Source organism: Myxine glutinosa, chromosome 8, assembly GCF_964187855.1.
Source record: "Myxine glutinosa chromosome 8, kmMyxGlut1.1, whole genome shotgun sequence".
In the NCBI taxonomy this organism is placed as follows: domain Eukaryota; kingdom Metazoa; phylum Chordata; class Myxini; order Myxiniformes; family Myxinidae; genus Myxine; species Myxine glutinosa.
The window spans coordinates 35,627,822-35,650,766 of NC_136268.1; the positions used below are offsets into that span (position 1 = coordinate 35,627,822).

The 22,945-nt window shown below is 40.6% G+C and overlaps 1 protein-coding gene across 1 annotated transcript in view; it reads left to right on the forward strand.

Moving 5' to 3' along the window:
* The window catches only part of LOC137432052 (uncharacterized), a 61,510-nt gene that overhangs the window by 34,935 nt on the left and 3,630 nt on the right, over nucleotides 1–22,945 (forward strand). The window contains exons 9-19 of the mRNA XM_078783184.1: nucleotides 1,041–1,094; nucleotides 1,778–1,831; nucleotides 2,703–2,756; nucleotides 6,790–6,861; nucleotides 7,004–7,039; nucleotides 8,823–8,867; nucleotides 9,009–9,041; nucleotides 9,251–9,397; nucleotides 11,670–11,846; nucleotides 18,216–18,306; nucleotides 18,482–18,559. Coding sequence (XP_078639310.1) covers nucleotides 1,041–1,094; nucleotides 1,778–1,831; nucleotides 2,703–2,756; nucleotides 6,790–6,861; nucleotides 7,004–7,039; nucleotides 8,823–8,867; nucleotides 9,009–9,041; nucleotides 9,251–9,397; nucleotides 11,670–11,846; nucleotides 18,216–18,306; nucleotides 18,482–18,559 — 841 coding nt within the window. The remainder of the gene's footprint in view (nucleotides 1–1,040; nucleotides 1,095–1,777; nucleotides 1,832–2,702; nucleotides 2,757–6,789; nucleotides 6,862–7,003; nucleotides 7,040–8,822; nucleotides 8,868–9,008; nucleotides 9,042–9,250; nucleotides 9,398–11,669; nucleotides 11,847–18,215; nucleotides 18,307–18,481; nucleotides 18,560–22,945) is intronic.

The following is a 22,945-nucleotide window of genomic DNA, read 5'->3' on the forward strand; positions in this document are numbered from 1 at the left end:
CCACAAGGGTTGGGTTAATCACATGACCCTTCCTGCCGCTAACATGGCGTTTTTCGTTGTGAACTATTGAAACTCGCTCCTGCTGTTTAACATGAAACTGAAAGGAAGGAAGATCGGGGTGTGCTCATTTACCAAGCAGCTAGCTAGCGCTTGCCAAGCCAGCCGTTCCTTAACGGTTTTGAATGGAGTGCTTGCTCGAATGCTTAAACCACTTGGCGATCTCTCCACAAGAAACTTTGTAAATAAACACACACCCAATGTTCTTGAGACCCAACAATAGATCGACTGTAATATATATACCCCAAAGAGGAATGACCCTTCCTGCCCCTCCTGTAGTGAGCGGGTGTACTAGTATGATTTAATTCAGGATTTTTTTTCTTTTTTAAATATCCGTGGGTCTTAATTTATTTTTAACTCCACTCAATTCAGTTTGGCCTTCTCAAAATGCAATACTGTTCTCACTAATCAAGACATTTTTGCAGAGAAAACCAAAAATGTCATTAATGTACATTTATGGAATAACATTGTATTATTAAAGTCAGCACCTAGGCATGATGTATTAATCGATAAAGTCTGTTTATATGTAAGACTAGCAGAGGCACCCGGCGCTGCCCGGTGCTGTTCTAATGTTGTTGGTATTTTGGAAAAAAAAAAGAAGTTTTTTTTCTATTTTATTTTTGTGTTGGCCTAAAACACTTACGTACATCCACTAAGGAATGGGGTTGGGGATCATTTAATAGTACCGTTCACATAGCTACAAAGGCTTAGGCACTACGGAGGGATTTTAAAAAATTCCAACTTTGTCTTTTCTAAACTTTCAAAAACATTATTTGCCTAAAATACTCCCCGGCATTCACTCATGAACCTTTGAAGGTTTGACGAAGACCCGCTTGGCTATCTCGTAGAAAAATAGCGACAGACAGACAGACATCTCTTATGCTATAGATATGGATGTACCATGAGAAATGAGTTTGTTAATAATGAATGAAAATGAACTATAAATGCAATACTGTATTATCTGAGTTTATCTGTTCTTTTAGAATCATCCTGGGCCAGCAGGAGCACCAGGTGTGGACGGGGCCTTTGGAAAGGATGTAGGTATCATAGTTTTGGACTCTGCATTCATTTACCTGGAGGAATTATTTCACGAAACCTACTGATGTTGATTCATTTTTTGGATAAATGATGCACTACATGCTTTGAGTGTTCGCAAAGAATGTTTGAATACAGTAGTTGAAAAATCTATCAAGGGATTGTTTCCTTTTTGTTCCTATTTATCGACATGGAAGTATCGCACTTATTTGATTTCTGCAGACAGCTGGTGTGTCTGTCTACCTTCATCACATGAATGCTTTGTGATAACTGAACGTCTGCATGCTTAACCAACCCATACGCCGCCCATGCTTTAACACAGAAGGGTATGAGTAGTGAAGCTTTTGAAAGTGTATGGGCAGAAGACATTAAGGAAAAGGCCGAAGGTTAAACACACTCTAGTCAACACATCCAATCAATCCAACATCCAATCTCTTACAGAATAATCTTGTAGGCAAAGGTGAGGAAAGGTGGGCGGAGGAATGATAATTAATTATTACTACTACCTCTAAAATTATTCTTTCAATAGTTGGCGTTATTACGAAGAGATGTTTAACTTACCTGGGAGTTATTCACATGGTTAGTTAATTAAATGCGTATAAAAGTGCAACTAGTGACCTTTGTTAGCTGGCGATACCTATATGTGTGATAGCACATACATATTTACCTGCTGCTCTCCACACAGGGCTTGCTGGGCCTGCCTGGGTTGACTGGCCCAATGGGACCTCAAGGCTCACAGGTATGTGGTTTTCTGTGTCGTCAATGTATGTTTGTCTTGTCACAAGCTTGTGACTTGAGCCTCGCCACTCCTCTTCGATCTGGTGAAGGCTTGGAGGCAAATAATGTCTGGGACAGTGATGCATGAATGTTTGTATGATATAATTTTCCTGGGAGATGTGACATACATGAAAATGCACTTGAAACACTATACTATAACGGGGAACTTGGCCCTCAATTTATTTGTGTAGGACTTTATCATTTAGATTATTTTATATACAAGATTGATTGTATCTGCATCTGGAAGCCCTTGAGGGATTAGTGGGATTGAAAAGCCATAGGGAGGCGGTACGAACGTGCAGTAAGGCTAATTTGGGGAGTTTACCCACTAGGAGGTTACTGGAAAAAATTGTGCCCAGAGTTGCTGGGGAGGGTCGGAGGCGTGAGAGAACAGTTAGACCAAAGGTGAGGCGATAAAAAAAAAAACCAAAAAAAAACCACAGAGGCCATTCTTGTCACATGAAAACACTGCATCATTCTTGTCATGTGGAGACACTGCATGATTTCAAACACCTTCATCAAATGTAGATCTACTTACACCAATACACAAACAATAGGCCTACAAAATGGAAGCAAGTTGCTTGTCCATAATTAAAAGTAGTAATTTTGATTAACTTGTTTATCTGTTTCATGAAGGTATTTGCAAAGCAAATGAAGTGTGTGCTTTGCTACCGTTAACATGCAACTAATAAATGGGTCATAATTGACCCACAGGTGGGATCATTTTTTTTTCTTTGGTGTTGGTAAGACTTGGCCCATACTGCCAGGTATTGCTTTAAGTTACACAAGGAGATTCCTGTGATGTCGTCATTACCTTTGTCACTTTTTTTCAGGGTGATCATGGAGAGCAAGGAAATATTGGTCCACAAGGTCTTCCAGGGCCTTCGGTGAGTGCCAGCCCATGAGGATGCAAAGTTAGTTTATTAACATCACTGCTGGGTTAATCTGATTAATATCAATGGTAGAAGCTGCAAATATTGTTTTGGATTTGTATTCTAAGTGATTGAAGTCATATTACGTGGGACTTCCCCAACTTCACAAAATTATACTTTTTGCCTCTGAATTGGTCGATGAAGGATCAAATAATCACATTCCCTGTCCATTCATATTAAAGGTGGACAATTTAAAACTTCATCTTTAATTCTTCATTTACATACATATATATATATATATATATATATATATATATATATATATATGTACATGGCCTGAAAGTCTCTTTACCTCGCTCACCAGTAAAGCGGGTTTTATTCTTAAATTCTTTTAATATACAGTACAGGTTTTATTGTGCAATACTTACAATAATTAACGAGAAGGAGCAATCAAATATTGGATACCCTCGCCTAGACTTGTTTTGTGTGGTTTTACAGTATGTATTTTATAGATGTACACTACCGGTCAAAAGTTTTAGAACACCTCAATTTTTCCAGTTATTATTGAAATTTACGCAGTTTAATGTCCAGTGAATAACCTGAAATGGTACAAAGGTAAGCAGTAAACTACTGGAGGTTAAAAAAAGGTTAGGTTAGCAAAAATGGGAAAATAATGTAAATTACACAGTTATATTGTAAAAAAAAAAAAGGCCTTCTTCAGGGAACAAGTAATGGGTTAACAACTTATAGCTGTTCTGCAGCAATGTAAGTAAATTAAGCCTAGAAAGTTGATGCAAACAATTCCTACAGGTGTCCCAACCTATGCTGATTACTTGATTACAAACCCCCTGTCTGTATAAAAGCAGTATTGGAACAGACTGTTATTGCACCCTCTGAAGCATTATTTGCACAATATTGCACTGCAGGAAGTAGTATATTGGAAACTGGAGGAAACTCTGACAGGAAGAGGTCTGGCAGACCCAAAGCCACAACAGAATCAGAAGACAAGTTCCTGAGAGTAAACAGCTTGCGTGATAGGTGGCTCACAGGACAACAGCTTCAAGCACAGCTTAACATTGGTCGAAGTAAGCAAGTCTCAGTTTCAACTATGAAGAGAAGACTTCGAGCTGCAGGTTTGACAGGTCGAGTGGCAGTAAGAAAGCCATTGCTAAGATGGCAAAATAAGAAAAAGAGGCTTGCCTGGGCCATGAAGCACCGCCAGTGGACTACTGAAGACTGGAAGAAGGTCTTATGGACCGGTCCGATGAATCAAAATTTGAAATCTTTGGTTCATCACGCAGGGTTTTTGTACACCGTCGAGCAGGCGAAAGGATGGCTCCTCAGTGTGTGACACCAACTGTCAAACATGAAGGAGGAAGCATGATAATCTGGGGCTCTTTTGCTGGATCCAGAGTCGGCGACTTGCACAGAGTGACTGGCACCCTGAACCAAAAGGGCTACCACAGCATTTTGCAGCGTCATGCAATAACCTCTGGTATACACCTAGTTGGTCAGGGGTTCATCCTACAGCAAGATAATGACCCCAAACACACCTCCAGGCTATGTCAAAACTACCTTGAGGAAAAGAACAAGACGGTAGGCTTCAAATCATGGAATGGCCAACACAGTCTCCAGACTTAAACCCCATCGAGCTGGTTTGGGATGAACTCGACAGAAGGGTGAAAGCAAAGCAACCTACAAGTGCAACACATTTGTGGGAACTTCTGCAACAGTGTTGGGAAGAACTTCCCGAACAATATTTGATTTCCATTGTAGAAAGAATGCCACGAGTGTGTTCTGCGGTTATATCTTCAAAAGGTGGCGACTTTGCTGAGTCAAAAATTTAAATTTAATTTTGCTAAACACAATGATTCCATGATTTCTTTTTTATCTACAATTGTTTATTAGTCCCCTACCGGTGTACACCGGAGGGGACTATAGGTTTGCACGCCGTCCCTCCGTCTGTCAGTCCGTCAGTCTGTCTGTCAGTCTGTCAGTCCGTCACGCAAAGAACAGTTTTCCGGCCTTTTTTCTAAACTCTTAATGCTAATGATTTCAAACTTGGTACATGGTTTCCTCATGATAAGTTACAGATCAAGTTCGAACTTCACGACGTTTCGATCATTTTTGACAAAGTTATGGCACTGTTTATTCTAGAGTTCTCCTCAAGCCGCACCGCGCACCCTCAGCCTCGTCTCGCGAATGTCAAAAGCGCGACACAGCGCACGCTTTCGGGAGTGGCGAAGCCAAGCCAAGCAACATATATATACACATCGATCATTGATCGTGAACCGGAAAATATAATAAATTACTGATATTTAGCGACTCGAAAGGTTCTTTATCAACAACTTATTTTCTCGTGCTTCTGCTGACCTGTCTGCAAGGTGTATAAATCGAAGTCCCAAGTGCGAATCACAGGTGAGCCTGTCCTGAGGTAATTAGCGATTGGGAACGATTCAGAACCTGTGGGTAAATAACCATTGGTAATTTCCCCAACAGTTTTCCGGACGACAGACTTCCGGTAGGGGGACATGTATTGCAGCGCAATACTCAGAATGCTTGTTTGTTCTATGCTTAATTTCAGAGTACATTGAGACATTAAACTGCGTAAATTTCAATAAAAACTCGATAAATTGAGGTGTTCTAAAACTTTTGACCGGTTGTGTACTTGCTGTATATAATTGCACATATGTTATAAACGTACTCACTTTATATAATTGCACATACTTTGTAAACATACTCACATTCTAATTGTACATACTTTATAGACGTACTTGCTTTCTAATTGGACATACTTTATGGATGTACTCACATTGTAATTGTACATACTTTATTGACGTACTCCCTTTCTAATTGTACATACTTTACTGGAACTAAGGGGCCTAGCACGAACCATGAAAAACAGCCGCAGACCATTATTCCTCTTCCACCAAACTTTACAGTGGGTACTATGCATTCGGGCAGGTAGCGTTCTCCTGGCATCCGCCAAAACCAGATTAGTCCGTTGGACTGCCAGATGCTGAAGCTCGATTCATCACTCCAGAGAACGTGTTTCCACTGCTCAAGAGTCGAATGGTGGCGAGCTTTACACCACGCTTGCCGACGCTTGGCATTGCGCATGGTGATCTTAGGCTTGTGTGCGGCTGCTCCGTCATGGAAACCCATTTCATGAAGCTCCCGACGAACAATTGTTGTGCTGACGTTGCTTCGAGAGGCAGTTTGGAACTTGGTAGTGAGTGTTGCTAACGAGGACAGACGATTTTTACACGCTATGCACTTCAGCACTCGGCGGTCCCGTTCTGTGAGCTTGTGTAGCCCACCACTTCGTGGCTGAGCTGTTGTTGCTCCTAGACGTTTCCACTTCACAATAACAGCACTTACCGTTGACCGGGGCAGCTCGAGCAGGGCAGAAATTTGATGAACTGACTTGTTGGAAAGGTGGCATCCTATGACGGTGCCACGTTGAAAGTCACTGAGCTCTTCAGTACGGCCCATTCTACTGCCAATGTTTGTCTATGGAAATGCATGGCTGTGTGCTTGATGATATATATACCTGTCAGCAATAGGTGTGGCTGAAGCAGCCAAATCCACTAATTAGAACGGGTGTCAGCATACTTTTGGTCGCACCTACATCATCCTCGTTTGAATTCCTTGATGAACAGAAATAAGCTCAATGGAACTCGTTTCTCAAGAGAAGAATTATTATTTAAAAACAAAACCTCTCACATTTGTCACTCTTTAGACTTTAGAGACCTTGATGACTCGATGAATGATTTCCTACTTTTTCCATATTTCATCACATTTCTGCAGATGGCTGTGTGAAATAAGCAATGGCCTGTCCAAATACAAAGTGAACAGAACCCTCCCAAAATGCAGACAGTCGTCTTCCACGTTACGGAATCGCCTCTATTGCAACCACCCTTTTCAGTTTTAAGTTGATATGTCCGGCACAGCATAGAAACATCATTAAGATGGTGTTGCATCTAGTGGAATAAGAGAGTAACGTTCTTTTTCATATTCAGATCATTGTATTGGTGTACGTGGACAGGGCGAAGTTGGGGACCGAGGCTTGTGGGGTCGAAAGGGGAAGATAGGACGTCCTGGGCCTCCTGGATTGCCGGTGAGCTACAGCGTGTGTGAGCAATTGCATTACGATAAATACACAACGAAACTCCATGAAATCAAGCAAATTTGGAACCTTTATAACCTTTATTTTCTGCTTAAAAAGATGGAATTCTAGAAATAGTGCCTTCTCTTGACAGGGAGCCTTTGGTGACATTGGAGGCATTGGTGATGTGGTGAGATATATCATATTTATATATTTTTAAACACTAAACATTGCTCAGACTTGCTGCATAGAGTGAACTTTTAAAGTCACATGTCATATGTTACTGTGTTCTCATCTCAATGTGCATTTCTTGCTTCCCCAAATTTAAAGTTTTTGCAGCATATCTGTCTGGGGTCAAGGTCAAATGCCGATCTGAAAAAAATACTCTTATTTGTCATCACTCAATTTTGCCAATGTGGAAGCCCAGACCGCTTGGCCTTCCAAGATGTTCTTGCATCATAATATTGTACCTGAACTTTGTGCACCTGATATTTGATTCGTGCCCTTGACCTAATTAACAAAAATCACCTTTTTCATCATAACTAGAATAATCTTCCTCCGATTTCCATGATGTTGAGTTTTATGGATGGATTGTAGATGGGTACACATTTTCTTAATTCACATTATATCCATAAATGTTGAAGGTCAAGGTCATATGGCGGTCCGAAAAAAATATGGTCATCATTGGATCGTGCGCCAAGGGTAGGTCGCGGGCGATCGTCAAGGGTACCGGTAAGCCGGGGAAGGCTTACCTTTGGTGATCGCTTTATCACAGATATGTGGTTACCTCTTCTCCTTTTTTAGATACATGATCGATGGAAGAGTTATAGCAGAATGGAAAATAACAAAATGGAAAGGGGGGGAACATCAGCAGCAGAGTAGAAATGAGAGTGAGATAATGGGGAAGGGTAAGGGGACAAGTGGGGGTGAACAATCTAAGTAGAAGAACCACCTTTAGAAGCCATTTTTCCCTGCAGAGCAGGGTTTGGCCTTTTTCGGTCACCGTGGCCCACTTTTTGAAGCAATGTTTTATGGCCGGATGCCCTTCCTGCCACCAAACCTGTTGGTCACCTCTTGCAACGCACAGGGAATTACCAGTGAACTGGTACTCAAATTGCCGACCTCGGAAGGATGACAGGCTGAGTCAACCCCCCTGGCGTTAATTCAGTGATTGACCAGGATTCGAACCCAGGATCCTCGGATCCCAAGCTGGCACCCTAACCGCTAAGCCAGGCTGATGGCTAATCTATGGGGGAAGAAAAAATAAAAATAAAAAGGATTCCTGGAAGATAAATGAAACACAGAAAGAAGAGGAAGCGGAGGTGTTGATGAAACAGAAAAGGAACAAACCTACCAAAAACTAACAAATGAAAAGGGGGTGAGGGAGAGGGGAGGGGCAGGAATTAACAATAACCTGGAAAAAGGGAGTGCTTGGGAATGGGGTCACTTGTGGTCGATAAGATCATGAGTATGGATTGGGGAGCGGCGGGGAGGGGTGGGGTGACCTGATGTAGTGGTAGCCGTCTTGAAGCCCTGGAGGAAAGAATAGGCCTGAACAGACTTTCATTGATAAAATCCTTGTTTTGGATTTTTCATATATTTTCATTCATAAAATCTTCATTCATCTCAATATTTCATTCAGAAAATGTTTGTTTTCATGGCTATCTATCTACAAATTACATCAGTGCTGAATAACTTGAAGAAATGTATTCAGAAAAGAAAAGGAGTAGTACGAGAGGGTAAAAAGGGAGGTCGGGAAGAATTAGGAAGAAGGGGAAAAGCGAAGGAAATCGTTGGGAAAACATGTGGGGATGGTCACAAAAGTAATCATTTTGAGTAAATGGAAGAGTTGCTCAATATGATTACTGACAGTTATGTACGATCAAATGACTATCCTTTTGCTTTGTAAAATAAGGTGATAGTTGTACTTTGACTCAGGTTGTGACTTTTCATCTCCCGGATTGTTTGCGTAGGGTGATATTGGACTGGTTGGGATAAAGGGGCATACAGGACCACAGGTGAGATCATACCGGCTGCGTATCGCTTTGGAGGCAGCTGGGCTGTGATTGGCATTATTATTTTGATTTTTCTTTGTTTCAGTACATGTTGTCATGCCCTTTATTTCATTTCATAATGCTGTTGTACCGATGTGTCTGCAGGGAGAGATGGGATCAGAAGGAGACAAAGGAAAGGTAAGGTAGATTGTATGAAGAAGCTACCTTTCATTGCTTCAGAACAGCTCATTTTTGGTTCACAGTGTAAATAAATAAATAACATAGTGATTAACCTACTCATAGTTTTTCTGCCTCAATAATTGTTTAAAACACATATGTAACCTTTGACCCTGATATCTGCACATTCCCTCCATCGACTACCCCCATTCCCAAATTCTCAACCACAGACGGGACAACGCAGCCGATCCGGTCCATCTGGCCAGTTTGGGGCCGGAGGTGGGCCTGGATCACCAGGGAAGAGGGGTGACATGGGGCAGCAAGGTGGTACTGGGAAAAGGGGAGCGCGAGGAGAACGTGGACGTCTTGGACCTCCTGTGAGTTGTATGATTGAAGCCAAATATCCAAGTTTACTATTTCCCAGTAAATATTCACCCCTACTGCCATATTATGATCACTTAACGAGATCATCGACACTTTCTCTATTGCCATCCTGATTAGGGTGTTTCAATTTTCCGAAGTTGCTATTTTCGTGTCACTTTTCTCGTCCCCTTGGTTCTATTCATCTAAGTGACCCGTATGCCAAATTTTAGACAAATTGAATAATATTTAGAGGTTGCACACTTATAGTCTGCACTGCTTATATTCATTGCATTGCACACACATTGCACACACACTGCATTGCACACACTGCTTATATTCATTTCATTGTGTTCTGTTCAATGTTTTACAATTCTTTCGATGTCTTATTAATTTTTATTTTGCAAATAAATCTTCTTCTTTTTCTTAAATGAACTGGAGTAAGATTTCAAAAGTGTGCAGCCTGTGCAACCTCTAAATATTACCTGATCTTTCTCAAAATTGGCAGACAACCTTTGCATATAAATAGGAATGAGGGCATGAGCAAAGTCAACAAAAATGTCATGTTTTAATTTTAAACCTATAATATGAAACACCCATTAATACAGGGTTATTTAATTTCCAAGTGATTCTTACCCCGGTTTAGAATAGGTACACCGTATCCCTGCACATCGTAAGAGGCGACTAAGGGTTGGCGTCAGGAAGGGCATCCGGTAGGGTGTTTCATATTATAGGTTTAAAATTAAAACATGACATTTTTGTTGACTTTGCTCATGCCCTCATTCCTATTTATATGCAAAGGTTGTCTGCCAATTTTGAGAAAGATCAGGTAATATTTAGAGGTTGCACAGGCTGCGCACTTTTGAAATCTTACTCCAGTTCATTTAAGAAAAAGAAGAAGATTTATTTGCAAAATAAAAATTAATAAGACATCGAAAGAATTGTAAAACATTGAACAGAACACAATGCAATGAATATAAGCAGTGTGTGCAATGCAGTGTGTGTGCAATGTGTGCACAATGCAATGAATATAAGCAGTGCAGACTATAAGTGTGCAACCTCTAAATATTATTCAATTTGTCTAAAATTTGGCATACGGGTCACTGAGATGAATAGAACCAAGGGGACGAGAAAAGTGACACGAAAATAGCAACTTCGGAATATTGAAACACCCTAATCCTGATGTTAAAATTGCTGTGAATATAAAAAACGTTTTTTTTTGCTACTTTAAAAATAGTGTAAAACTGACCTTGCCAAATGATGTCCCTTCCTGATCTATAGGCCAATCACCATGCCAGGCCATGCGGTGCAATGGATAATGAGCTTCCCAAAGAGATCCAGCTTGATAAAAGGGACCAAATCTGAAATGGCCTTAATTCTGAGAAGGAATAGGAGAAAGTTCTAAAAGAAAGTGAAACTTCTTGAGAATGCTGGGAGTGCAACATTAATTTGTACACCAAAGATTTAAATAATTCCATCATTCCATTAAATCTCCTTTCCCTTTTATTACCTTTTCCTAATTTCCCAGTTGCATTTGTAATGTGTATATGGCCCCTTAGTAGGCCTAGAAAGTGTCGCTGATGCAGTGCCCCCCTGCAAGTTCAGGAATTTGGCTATGGTGCCCCCCAAGATAGCTCGCCTGCTCTTCTCAAAGGACATCATGGGGTCTTTAAAGTCTACCGACTCACGTTGGCAGACGTAGACACGTAGCCTAACGTCATTTCGAGGGACGGCACACACATTGATGCCAGGTGAGTAGACCAATACCCAGACGAAAGCAAAACGGTGGAGAAGGATCCAACAGAAGCTGGAATTGATATGGAAGAATCACAACATCTCGTCCAATATAGGAAATTGTAGCGAGCTGTGGTTCAGGCCTTGTCTGGGTTAGCAGTGCGATGATAAAGAAAAAAGAAGAATGTCTTTGCAGCATCCAATACGCTGACTGTAAGGATGCACACCAATATAATAACTTGAGGAAGTCCACTGAAGACATCCTTTGGTGAGATGTATAGAAATGTCAATTGTGATTCCTTTGTGGATTGCTCAAGGGACAGGGAAAAACGGAAAGAAATTGGGATAAATCTGCTGATAAATAACAAATACAGTACGTATAGTTAAAGGTATTGTGATGGCTCCAGTTGATATCTGTATGTATTACCTACAGTAAATAATTTTTTACAGGAAGGAGAAGGCTCATGGGAGATCTTGATGAAAGCACATATTCAATAATGAGGCTTTTATCAGATTTCCTAATCACAATTAAATCTCTTACCCATTTACCCAAAGGGTCCACCTATGGATGATTCTGTCGTGGAGGAACTTTGCCGACGAGTTGTGACCGATCAGGTAGCCCGTCATGCTGAAGCTCTGCGCCGTACGTGTTCCGATGCCTGCGGACTTGGTGGGCAAGGCCCGATCGGAGTGACGGGTGCTCCGGGAGATCCTGGTCTTCCAGGCAACGTGGTAGGTCTCCTTGCATTGTGTGATATTTGCCAAATTCGTGCTTTCAGCTTTGTCTGGGTATTTTGTCTAACTTGTAAAAAGGCAATTTGTAATCGTTGGTTACATCTGAATAGATATGAAGGGTTAAACTCATCCGATTCACTTGAAATTTGAATGGGATTTTCATATCAGCCAACTGAATTCAACCACCAACTATTTTTGAGATCAACATGGGCCAAAAGGTCAACATAGGCCAAAGGTCAACCACTTTTTTCGAATTTCTAAAATCCTCAATTTTCATCCAATTGGCTTGAAATGTGAAAAGGATTTTCATATCGGCTTACTGAAACCAACCACCAACTATTTTTGAGGTCAACATCGGCCAAAAGGTCAACATAGGCCAAATTTCTAAAATTGTCAATTTTCATCCGATTAACTTAAACTTTGAAGACGATTTGCATATCAGCTAACTGAATTGTACCACAAATTATTTTTGAGGTCAAAAGGATGCTCTACTGAGTGCCATTCTACTTTGTTCTGTTTTGCCAATTGTCGCTCTATGAGTGATTTTTCATTTGTCTATCTGTCTGTTTGTCCGCATAGAATAGGCATGATTTTCTCTGCAATCGTTGGTCCGATTGAAAGGAAAAATTTTCACCATAGGTGCACCTCCTCCTGCAGAAATTTTTAATGATAATTATGACATCATAGGTCATCTGGTGTGGATGTCATCTTGGGAAAACTGAAAAAAATTGCACCTCTATATCTCCGAAAGCGCTGCATAGAAAAAATTAAGTCATGGCTCATTGGAAAGAACTCTCCATGGGGAATAACCTGTGCTAACTAGATGGTATTCATAGAATACTTACCCTGCGCAGTCCACTTGTTGTGAGCCAACTCTTCTGTTTTTGAACATTGTTTTTCTTTGATCCAATATGGCTGCCAGACCACGTGAGCGATGACATCATATATTTATATTCTCTAATATAATTGTTGCATAGATCACGCTCAATACATTTCAAACTGATCAGACTAAGCGTTGTCCCTGTCGAATTATGACGTCATAATTATGGCACCAATGACGTCATCGTTAACAACACCTATTCCCCATATGGAGTACTTTACAATGCGCCACGTTTCAATTTTTTCCAAGCAGCAGTTTTGGAGATATGGAGGTGCAACATTTTTCGGTTTTTCCAAGATAGCGCCTGTACCAAATGACCTATGACGTCATGATTATCATTAAAATATTCCAAAGGAGGAGGCGCTCCTATGGTGAAAATTTAGTGTCCATCAGATCAACAGTTGCTGAAAAAAAAATCACAATGAACGGATGGATAAGTGTTGTATTTGTCGAATTATGACCTCATAACGAAGGCACCGATGACATCATCATTAACATATCTTACGATGGGGAGTAGTTGACAATGAGCCAGGTCTCAATTTTTTCCATGGAGTGGTTTCATTGATATAGAGGTGTGAAGTTTTTCCAAGATGGCGCCTGTACCACATGACCTATGACGTCATGATTATCATTAAAATATTCTACATGAGGAGCCGCTCCTATGGTGAAAATTTTGAGCCCATCAGACCAACAGTTGCTGAGAAAAAAAATTCACAATGATCGGATACCTGTTGCACTCGTCGAATTATGACGTCATAACAAAGGCACCGATTAGTCAGGGCCCTTAGGGATATTTTGGGGCCGTTTGGTTCAAATTCTTCCAAAAGCACCAAATTTGGCCCAGATGTTGCCCATGCCATACTCTTTCGATTTTTGACGGGCGCCAAAAAGGGCGCCCCCCCCCCCCCCCCGGGGGCACATATTGGCGAAATACTAAATGGCCACCACCTGGATTAGAGGAAAATCAGTTAAATAACCACAAAAGGGTTGGAATCATGTATGATACCACTTTTCAGGGGTTTTCGAGGTCGAGGAATCCAATTATGATGTTATTTTGATGATTCTTTGTCAAGGTCAACCCTCAAGGTCATCTTAAAGGTCATTTTTGAGTCAAACATGTCGGTTTTTGAGTTTTTTGTCAAGATTTACGCGAGGTTCACCATTTTATGTTTCTGGGTTGGGTAATCGAACTCTGACCTTATTTTTGACAATTAGAGGAAATATTTACATGTCTATTTCCTAATTTTCAGGCATATGCAGTTCATCAGTCTAATTACAAAGGTACGGATTTTGATGTTTTATGAACCGTATGCCATATCCTTGTGTTTAATTTTTGTGCGATCATGATCCGGGTTCATGTATACATGATTGTATACATGTCATAAATATGATGTCATAGGTCATGTGACCTGGCGGCCATATTGGATTTTATGAAAACCTTAAAAATGGATCCCTGCCTTCATTTTTCGATCGATTCATTTTGAACTTTGACCACTTATAGTACGCCATGTGATTGGATGCATATCCTAATTATGACGTCATAGGTCAGGTGACATGGCGGGATGGACCGGTACGGTCCCCGGATCATACCGCCCTTGGCGCCCGTCAAAAATCGAAAGAGTATGGCATGGGCAACATCTGCGCCAAATTTGATGCTTTTGGAAGAATTTGAACCAAAATATCCCTAAGGGCCCTGACTAGATGGCATCATCATTAACATATCTTATTCCCCAAGGGGAGTGCTTGACAATGAGCCATGTTTCAATTTTTTCCAGGGAACGGTTTCGGACATATAGAGATGCAACCTTTTTTCGATTTTTTTCCAAGACGGCGTCTGTACCACATGACCTATGATGTTATAATTATCATTGAAAAAGTATACAGGAGCTGCACATGTTCTGAAAATTTCGTGTCCAAATTTCGTGACAGTTGCAGAGGAATTTTTGTTTTATTCGTACTGATCAGATCAAGTGTTTTACTTGTCGAATTATGACATCATAATTAAGGCACCGATGACGTCACCATCAACACATCTTATTCCCCATGGTGAGTACTTGACAATGAGCCAGGTCTCAATTTTTTCCATGGAGTGGTTTCAGAGATATAGAGGTGTAACGTTTTTCCAAGATGGCGTCCGTACCACGTGACCTATGACGTCATAATTATGAATAAAATAATTCTACAGGTGGAGGCACTTCTATGGTAAAATTTCGTGTCAATCGGACCAATGGTTGCCGAGAAAATGAATTTTTAAAATGCAGACACGTATGGCACACGGCAAACGTACGCAACTGAATGCTTAACCCTGCTTTTCGCTTTGCGAGCACAGGGTAATGATGATGACATCGGTGCCTCCATTATGACGTCCTAATTCAACAAGTACAAAACTTCATCCGATCAAGATGAAATTTCTTGAGCGTCATCTCGGGATAATTTGGTGGAGAAAAAATGATGATGACGTCATCGGTGACGTAGTTCGGTGCCATATTTGTTTTAACACGAAAGCCTTAAAAACCACTACCTAAAAGTATACTCCCGCCAGGGAGTAATGCATTCGATCGTGTCCGTCCGTGTGTGTGTTCGTGTGTTTGTGAACAAGATATCTGGAAAAGTTCTGAACGGATTTAGATGAAAGTTGGTGGGATGATTGCCCTTGGGATAAGGAAGAATTGATTAGTTTTTGGTGAAGCTCAGGATATTATTCAAGATCCAGGAAGTTTTTTTGGGGATTTTTTTTCCTGTTCTACTGCATTAAAGCTTTTATTCTTATTCTTAAATGTTTTTTTTCTCCTCTAATTCCGAGATATATCAAAATAAATTCTCTGACAGTTAGGGCCTACTTTCGTTTTCATTTATTGTTTTGGGGAGAGGGGATGTTAAACAAAACGTATTATTCCAACTTGACCCACGGCGGGAGTATGCGCTCTACTGAGTGGCGTTCTAGTTGTATATGAAACAAGCGAATGTTTCTGCATGCAGTAAATGGTGAAACTGCGAATGCCGAATCCTTGAATGTGTTTACATGCGGAAAGGTAGCAGTTTAGTGCAGGTGGAAACTCAAAATCATAATTGTATTGATAGTAGGGTCAATATACGAAAAAAACTCACCTAACCCCAAATAAATTGATACAAAAGGTTTTTCAATGGATTCTGGTACCATTGGGCATGATAAATAACATACTAAAAATCTAGTAACATCTGACTTCCGGAAAGGGGTCATTTTCAAGATAGCGTCCAAGATGGCCGCCGGGAGCTTAAAATGGCCATATCTCAATTATTATTCAACCTAGAAAGGTGGTTTTGGTGTCTAACCCTAGGTTTTAGGGCCCAAGGAATCCAATTGAATCAATAAAATTACCATCAGTTAATTATTTATTGACAAGTCAAAGATGGCATCCCAAGGTGACATCCTGATCCACTAAAATGGCTCTGTCGAATAGTAGTCAACCTAGAGAGATATTTTCAGTGTGTATACCTATGTTTAAGGCACCCAGGAAATCATCAAAATTACTTAAATAAGCACAAAGTAATCAGGTAATCCAGTAAGCCAGGTTTACCAGCCCATTAGGCATTTGTTGTCTTATACAGTTAGTCGCTATTCATCGTCATCCTCCGACTCCTCTGGAAGAAACTTGTTATGTGGATTGTCACATTCTTCCTTAGCATGCCCAATGGTGCCAGAATCCATTGAAAAACCTTTTGTATCAATTTTTTTTGGGGTTCAACCATATATTGACCCCTCTATACTTTTCGGTATCCACGAGACTCCAGAAATTTGTGACAGATTGCCTTAAGTTTCAACTGAATGTCATTTTGAAGGCTGATAATATGGATTTTGTTTTTGCATACATGTACCAAATAATATACTTATTCCTTTTGAGATGAAAATAAATTGTTTGTCAGATTTTTCAGTCCCCCCCCCCCCCCCTCCCCAATATAAAATAGTCTGTTCTTTGCCATAACCTCTCAAGCATTGTACAAACCTTTGTCTGTAATGATCACTGAATACTGTGGACTGGAGTCACAGGTGGTAGTGGTGTAGACACATTACACTCTTATCTCCAATCTGAAACACACACTTGGTTCATTATCTGGTGAGTCGAGGATGACGATGAATAGCGACTAACTGTATAAGACAGCTAATGCCTAATGGGCTGGTAAACCTGGCTTACTGGATTACCTGATTACTTTGTGTTTATTTTAGTACTTTTGATGATTTCCTGGGTGCCTTAAACCTAGGTATACACACTGAAAAAATCTCTCTAGGTTGACTACTATTCGACAGAGCCATTTTAGTGGATCAGGATGTCACCTTGGGATGCCATCTTGGACTTGTCAATAAATAATTAACTGATGGTAATTTTATTGATTGAATTGGATTCCTTGGGCCCTAAAACCTAGGGTTAGACACCAAAACCACCTTTCTAGGTTGAATAATAATTGAGATATGGCCATTTTAAGCTCCCGGCGGCCATCTTGGACGCCATCTTGAAAATGACCCCTTTCCGGAAGTCAGATGTTACTAGATTTTTAGTATGTTATTTAGCATGCCCAATGGTACCAGAATCCATTGAAAAACCTTTTGTATCAATTTTTTGGGGGTTCAACCATATATTGACCCCTCTATGAGAGATTGATTAAACCTCCCACCCAACATAGGGCACCTGCTGGGACCCCAAAAGGTTCCACATAAAGTTTGGTGGGGCTAGCCCCAAAACTGAGGGAGTAGTTCAGGAAGGGATGGATAGACAGACTCCTGCTTTTTCGCTCACCTGGAATGAAGTTCAGGGGAGCTTATGCGATGGCAAATTGTCCGTCAGTCAGACCGTCCATCCGTAAACACTTGAAACTTCTTCTCCGAAACCGCTGATGGGATTGCGACCAAATTTGGTACAAATGATATTTGTTGTGACTAAAATTTGTTCAAAGCATTAAAAAAAATTCTGCCCCTTTGGGGGTCTATGGGGGGTTGCCCCCCATAGACCCCCAAATAGGTATTTGCCTACTTCTCAGAAGCTACACACGCAATTTCGATGAAATTTCACCACAACCTTCATCACCCATGATGTGCCAATGTTTGTTCAGGGCATTATAAAAATTGGGGTCTGAGGAGGTGTTTGGGGATGGGGGAGGGGAGTTGCCCCCCAAACTAGGTATTTTTTTTCTTTGTTTGTTTAAAGTCTTATGATTATGTTAGTATGATTCTACATGCTGCCCTGTCTTCTAGCAACCATTGAAATTGGTTTAAAATACCTTTAGTCGGTGCAGGATACTGTTTATTCTACCAGGTGAGCGCCAGGGGTATTGCCCCTATGTTTATAATATAGACTGGTAAACATCAGTACGTGCTTTGACATTACATTGGGGTATAAGGAGACAATGGGCAAAACACAGCAATGGCATTTCAATGGGGGGGGGGGGGGGGGGTAACTCAGCATCACATGAGACATCTTATACTGTGTTCCTTCCTTTTTGACATCTGCCAGGGTGAGCCAGGCCTGGTTGGATTTGATGGACAGCCAGGTGTGCGAGGCCTCACAGCAGAGCAAGGTCCTGAGGGTGATGTTGGTCCAAGAGGTACTATTTTGCTTTGATTTTGGGTGCTTGTAGGATATGAGGAGGTGTTGATCTAAATGTATATACTGAGGATTATCTGCATTGTTGAACATTTTGATCCAACAGTGGTGGAAGTGTGGTTGTTGCAATGGTTGCATGTACCAAATCAAACATGATGTCAATACTTCTTTTACAGGAGAAACTGGTGTTGCAGGAGGCAAGGGTGAGCAAGGCTTAGGCCTAGCTGGTGTCATGGGGCCCCAGGGAATACCAGGTAAGAAAGAAATCTTGACAATACTTAATGGGATTTTTTATTTCAGGTTCGTCATTCATGCTGCTTCATTTGAGCTTTTCATAGTTATAGATGAGCAGGTGCCTACTGAGGCAAGGTGGTCAAGTCATATCAAGCCATACAGGAAAATTATGATTTTGTTGAGATGCCAGCCCAAAGATCTCGCCTAACAGAGGAAGCCGTTAGATCTTTACCGTCCAAGTTTCAGACAGAGCAGCCGCCGTAATTATAATGGCATACTCCACAATGCAGCGCCCTTTGCATTGATATTGACACATGTGAATTTCATTTGATTTCATTTTAAAAGGGAGTTCATAAATCCGATATTTACGGAAGTCACCCGCTAACAATTTGAAGATCGATTGCTTGCCCAATATACAGTATTTGATAACAAAAATTTAAATAGCTCTTTCACGAGCCTCGACTCTGTATACAAAAAAATAAATAAATTATTGATAGAAAGTGCTGTTAATGATGTGATTTGAAAATGGTCTGAATTTTGACACCAAATGCTTGAAGATGAAGAGTAGGAAGTGCTGGCAGTAAATATTTTAAATACTGTTCATTGGACCTCACAAATTAATTCTGGGTTACATTCAAATGAAACTCCTGAAATCCCATTTTGAGATCTAGGAATTGAAAATAAAAAAACCGGTCTCAGTGACCCCTCAGGACACAACATAACTCACTACTACTACTAGGACACTACTGGGATACCCAGGAGGTTAACCTTGCAGAGAGCTTGAGCCCCGCTTTCAGTAGACATCGTTATACTCGTTTCATTGTGGTAATCGATAACTTTTTGTCCTCTTTCTTTGAAAAAAGTGGCATCCTTTTCCATGCAAAAACATAACCTTATGTGGACATTTGATTGGTAGTTTTGGAGCATGTCGGATCTAAGAAAAATGACCCTACAATCACATGGGTCAGAGGAGAGCACCATACTTACTGCCAATCTATCCTCCCATCTTTGAAATATATTTCTTATTTCTCTTCGACACAGGGATGAGCCTGGACATCACTATTTCAGATATAGACATAGTTTGTACATATCTACATGCAGCACATACACATTAGTAGACATTAGTGTACGTTTGAATAACATACAAGGACATTAGTACACAACGGATATAACCAATAAACCTTTGGAGATCTGAACCTGGAATCTTCGCATCATGAGCAACGGGTTCAGACAAGGAGCACAAAACAGTCTAACACTTGAATGGAAACAGAAATCTTTGAAATAATCAAAATGCATTTATTTTTTAATGAGGTACGTTCATAAGGTATTTTGTCTGCTCTTTTATCATTTTGACTCGTCTTCTGAACACTATGCTAGAATGTGATGATTTCAATACACTCAACACTATTACAACACATTTCCAGAATAACACTGGACAGTGCGTATTAATGGACGGGTATTCACACTGTGAACTTGATTTCAACACAACTTCTGTGAGTCGGCAAAAAGTGAAAATCACAGATCCTTTTAAACTTGGAAAGATAACTACAGAAACATGTCACAGGCTGAAACTACAACGGAACTCTGTAGAGGGCATACCTCCCCCACGCTGAGCAGTTTACGTTTTCTATCCCAATGAGGTGCGTGTCCCACATTGGATCTGCATCCATAAAAATATCCAGACTTGAGCCAAAATCTAATCGGCTTGTTCTTGTCCACCAAGCTTTGTCATAACCCGTCCACAACGTTTTGAGATAGCATGCTTTATATCGGTTTTCGCTCAATTTACCATACCAGCAACGGTACCCGCCCTACGGGCGAGGCTTCAATTGGGAAGCCCAAATGAAAAGGCAAAATATCAGAAATTGAAGGGTTTTTTTTTAATTTTAAACGATTTATATAAACATCCGTTGAATCATATTACACGCAAATCATCAAAATCTAAACAGTATCTTTAGAATTTCAATAAAATCCACATCACTGTTCATATCGGTAAATATTATTCCATCATGTTTCAAATCGTGATCGATACACTATGATCGTGATGATCGTGATCGTGAATCGTGATCGATAATCGTGTTCACAATCGCTATGTCGTATGTACTCCCGATACGTGTACCAAATTCCCGATACGTGTAATTGTACCAAATCAACAGTTAAAAGGATTTTGAGCCGACAGCTGTTACGGCCTTGGCGAAATCGATGGAGACAGCGATCTGTTAGCGATCGATGGAGACATGTTGCTTTCCCGGGTGCAGCCGTTTGTGCGTCATCACAATGAGAACAATGAACGTCATGCGAACGCGAATGTTATGCGGGAGTCCAAACCTGAGAATGCTGGAGACTAAAGCTGAAATTGGGAAAACTAAATAGCCTATTTTACTCCTGGAGATCCCAGGATTATCCACCCAAAATATCTTTGCGATCGGTTCAGCAGTTTTTACGGTACCTTCGAACAGACAGACAGACAGACGGACGGACGGACATTTGGTGAATTATAGTAAGATAAAACACAATGTCAGTTTGTGTGGTTGTACAGATGTCTGTCCCCTTCATAAGGGTAAGTTTTAAAAAGCAATCTTTTAACACAAATGTGTGTTCACTCCGGTCTATTTTTGAGGATAAAGCAAACTAGGAAAACATTTTCCATAAAAGAGTAATTATGTCTCTTCTATTGGAATTGTAGACGGTCGCTTGCAAATCGAGCGTCAAGGGTGGTGTACAGAAGCGTTTTTTAAAAATAACAATAAATACAAGGTGCAGAGCGGTGAAATTCACTGCACGTGATGTGCAACACACTCAGAGTAAAAGGAGTGTTCATTTACATCCGTAGGATGTCTAATAAATAAAGAAGATATAAGCACACCTGACACTAGGCCGAGGTTTCAGACTTTGGCGCGCTCATGAGGCTGCTCCTTCGAATAAACTGTTCCAGCCCGTCATTTTTGATGGGCTTTTTACTAGTCTCTCAATATTAAAGAATCACTTTAAAAATATCGGATTCAGATGTTCATCAAAATCAAATCAATTTGTCCTTGTCACACACCCAACCTGTCCACAGACCTTCATCCTAATCTATCAAAATTCAACTTTTTTTGGAGATATCTGGGTCACAGACAAACAGGGTGAATGCGTTTTTATTATTTTGATCGTTTCCAAAGATGGAACCATGGACGCTTGCAGAAATCGTGTGAAATGACGTTTTTTCACATGGGATTAGTATGTCATCAAGTCATGCCTAAATGACAGACAATGAGGTGTGTGTTCCACGTCGGTTTAACACATTCATCGGGTGCAAATTGCTTGTGTAATATGGAGTTATTCACATCCGGTAATTGCTTCTGATGCACTACAACGTCCAAGTGCCCATTGTGATGCCTGTGCACAACATTCCGACTAAGTATACCATTCCAGTTGTCAACAACGAATCACACTCAACAGATGTTGCTCGAATGGAATTTTTATATTCACAATACTGAATTCACGAAAAGAAGACCATTTTGATGATGATTTTCTGAGTATTCAAAGTATGACAGTTCTGCGAGGGATCCAAAAAAATAAAGACCACAAAAGGGATTTCCAGACTTACAAGAATGTTGGAATAATTTCATCTACTCAGGAGGAAAGTAGTTTAAGGGGACCAGCTGTTATTATCCAATAATATAATTGTTTACACAGCCAGTCTGCAAAAATTAACTTACACCTCTTACTTTTGCAAACTATATATGTTTTTTGAAAACACTAACTATGTCTCCATTTATATTTCTTGTTTTTACTTGAATTGTTAGTTTAATATACTAGTACACCCGCAGACTCTGGGAGGGGCTGGAAGGGCCATTCCTCTTTGGGGTATATAGATTACAGTCGATCTAGGGTCGGGTCTCAAGAACATTGGGTGTGTGTTAATTTACCAAGTTTCTTGTGAAGAGATCGCCAAGTGGTTTAAGCATTTGAGCAAGCACTCCATTCAAAACCATTAAGGAACGGCCAGCTTGGCAAGCGCTAGCTAGCTACTTGGTAAAGGAGCACAACCCGAGCTTCTCCCTTTCAGTTTCGTATCAAACAGCAGGAGCGAGTTTTAAAAGTTCGCTACGAAAAATGCCACGGTAGCGGCAGAAAGGGCCATGTTGTTAACCCAACATTTGTGGGTTGTATAGAGTACAGTAGATCTTCGCTCAGTTCTCTAAGTAAACCTTACTTCACGGATGTCGGGATTCCTCCAAATTTCTTCATTTAGTGTTATGAAGAGCATTAGCGACTGTTAAAAAAAGCTAAGCATACGTGTTTGTGATTTATAATATTTTTACTTCCTGTAGAAGCCGTTGCTCCCACGGAGACGCCATTATAACTATAAGCTATTTATCCACGTTATCACTGCAGGAAAAACGCTTTGGGGAAGTGGGATA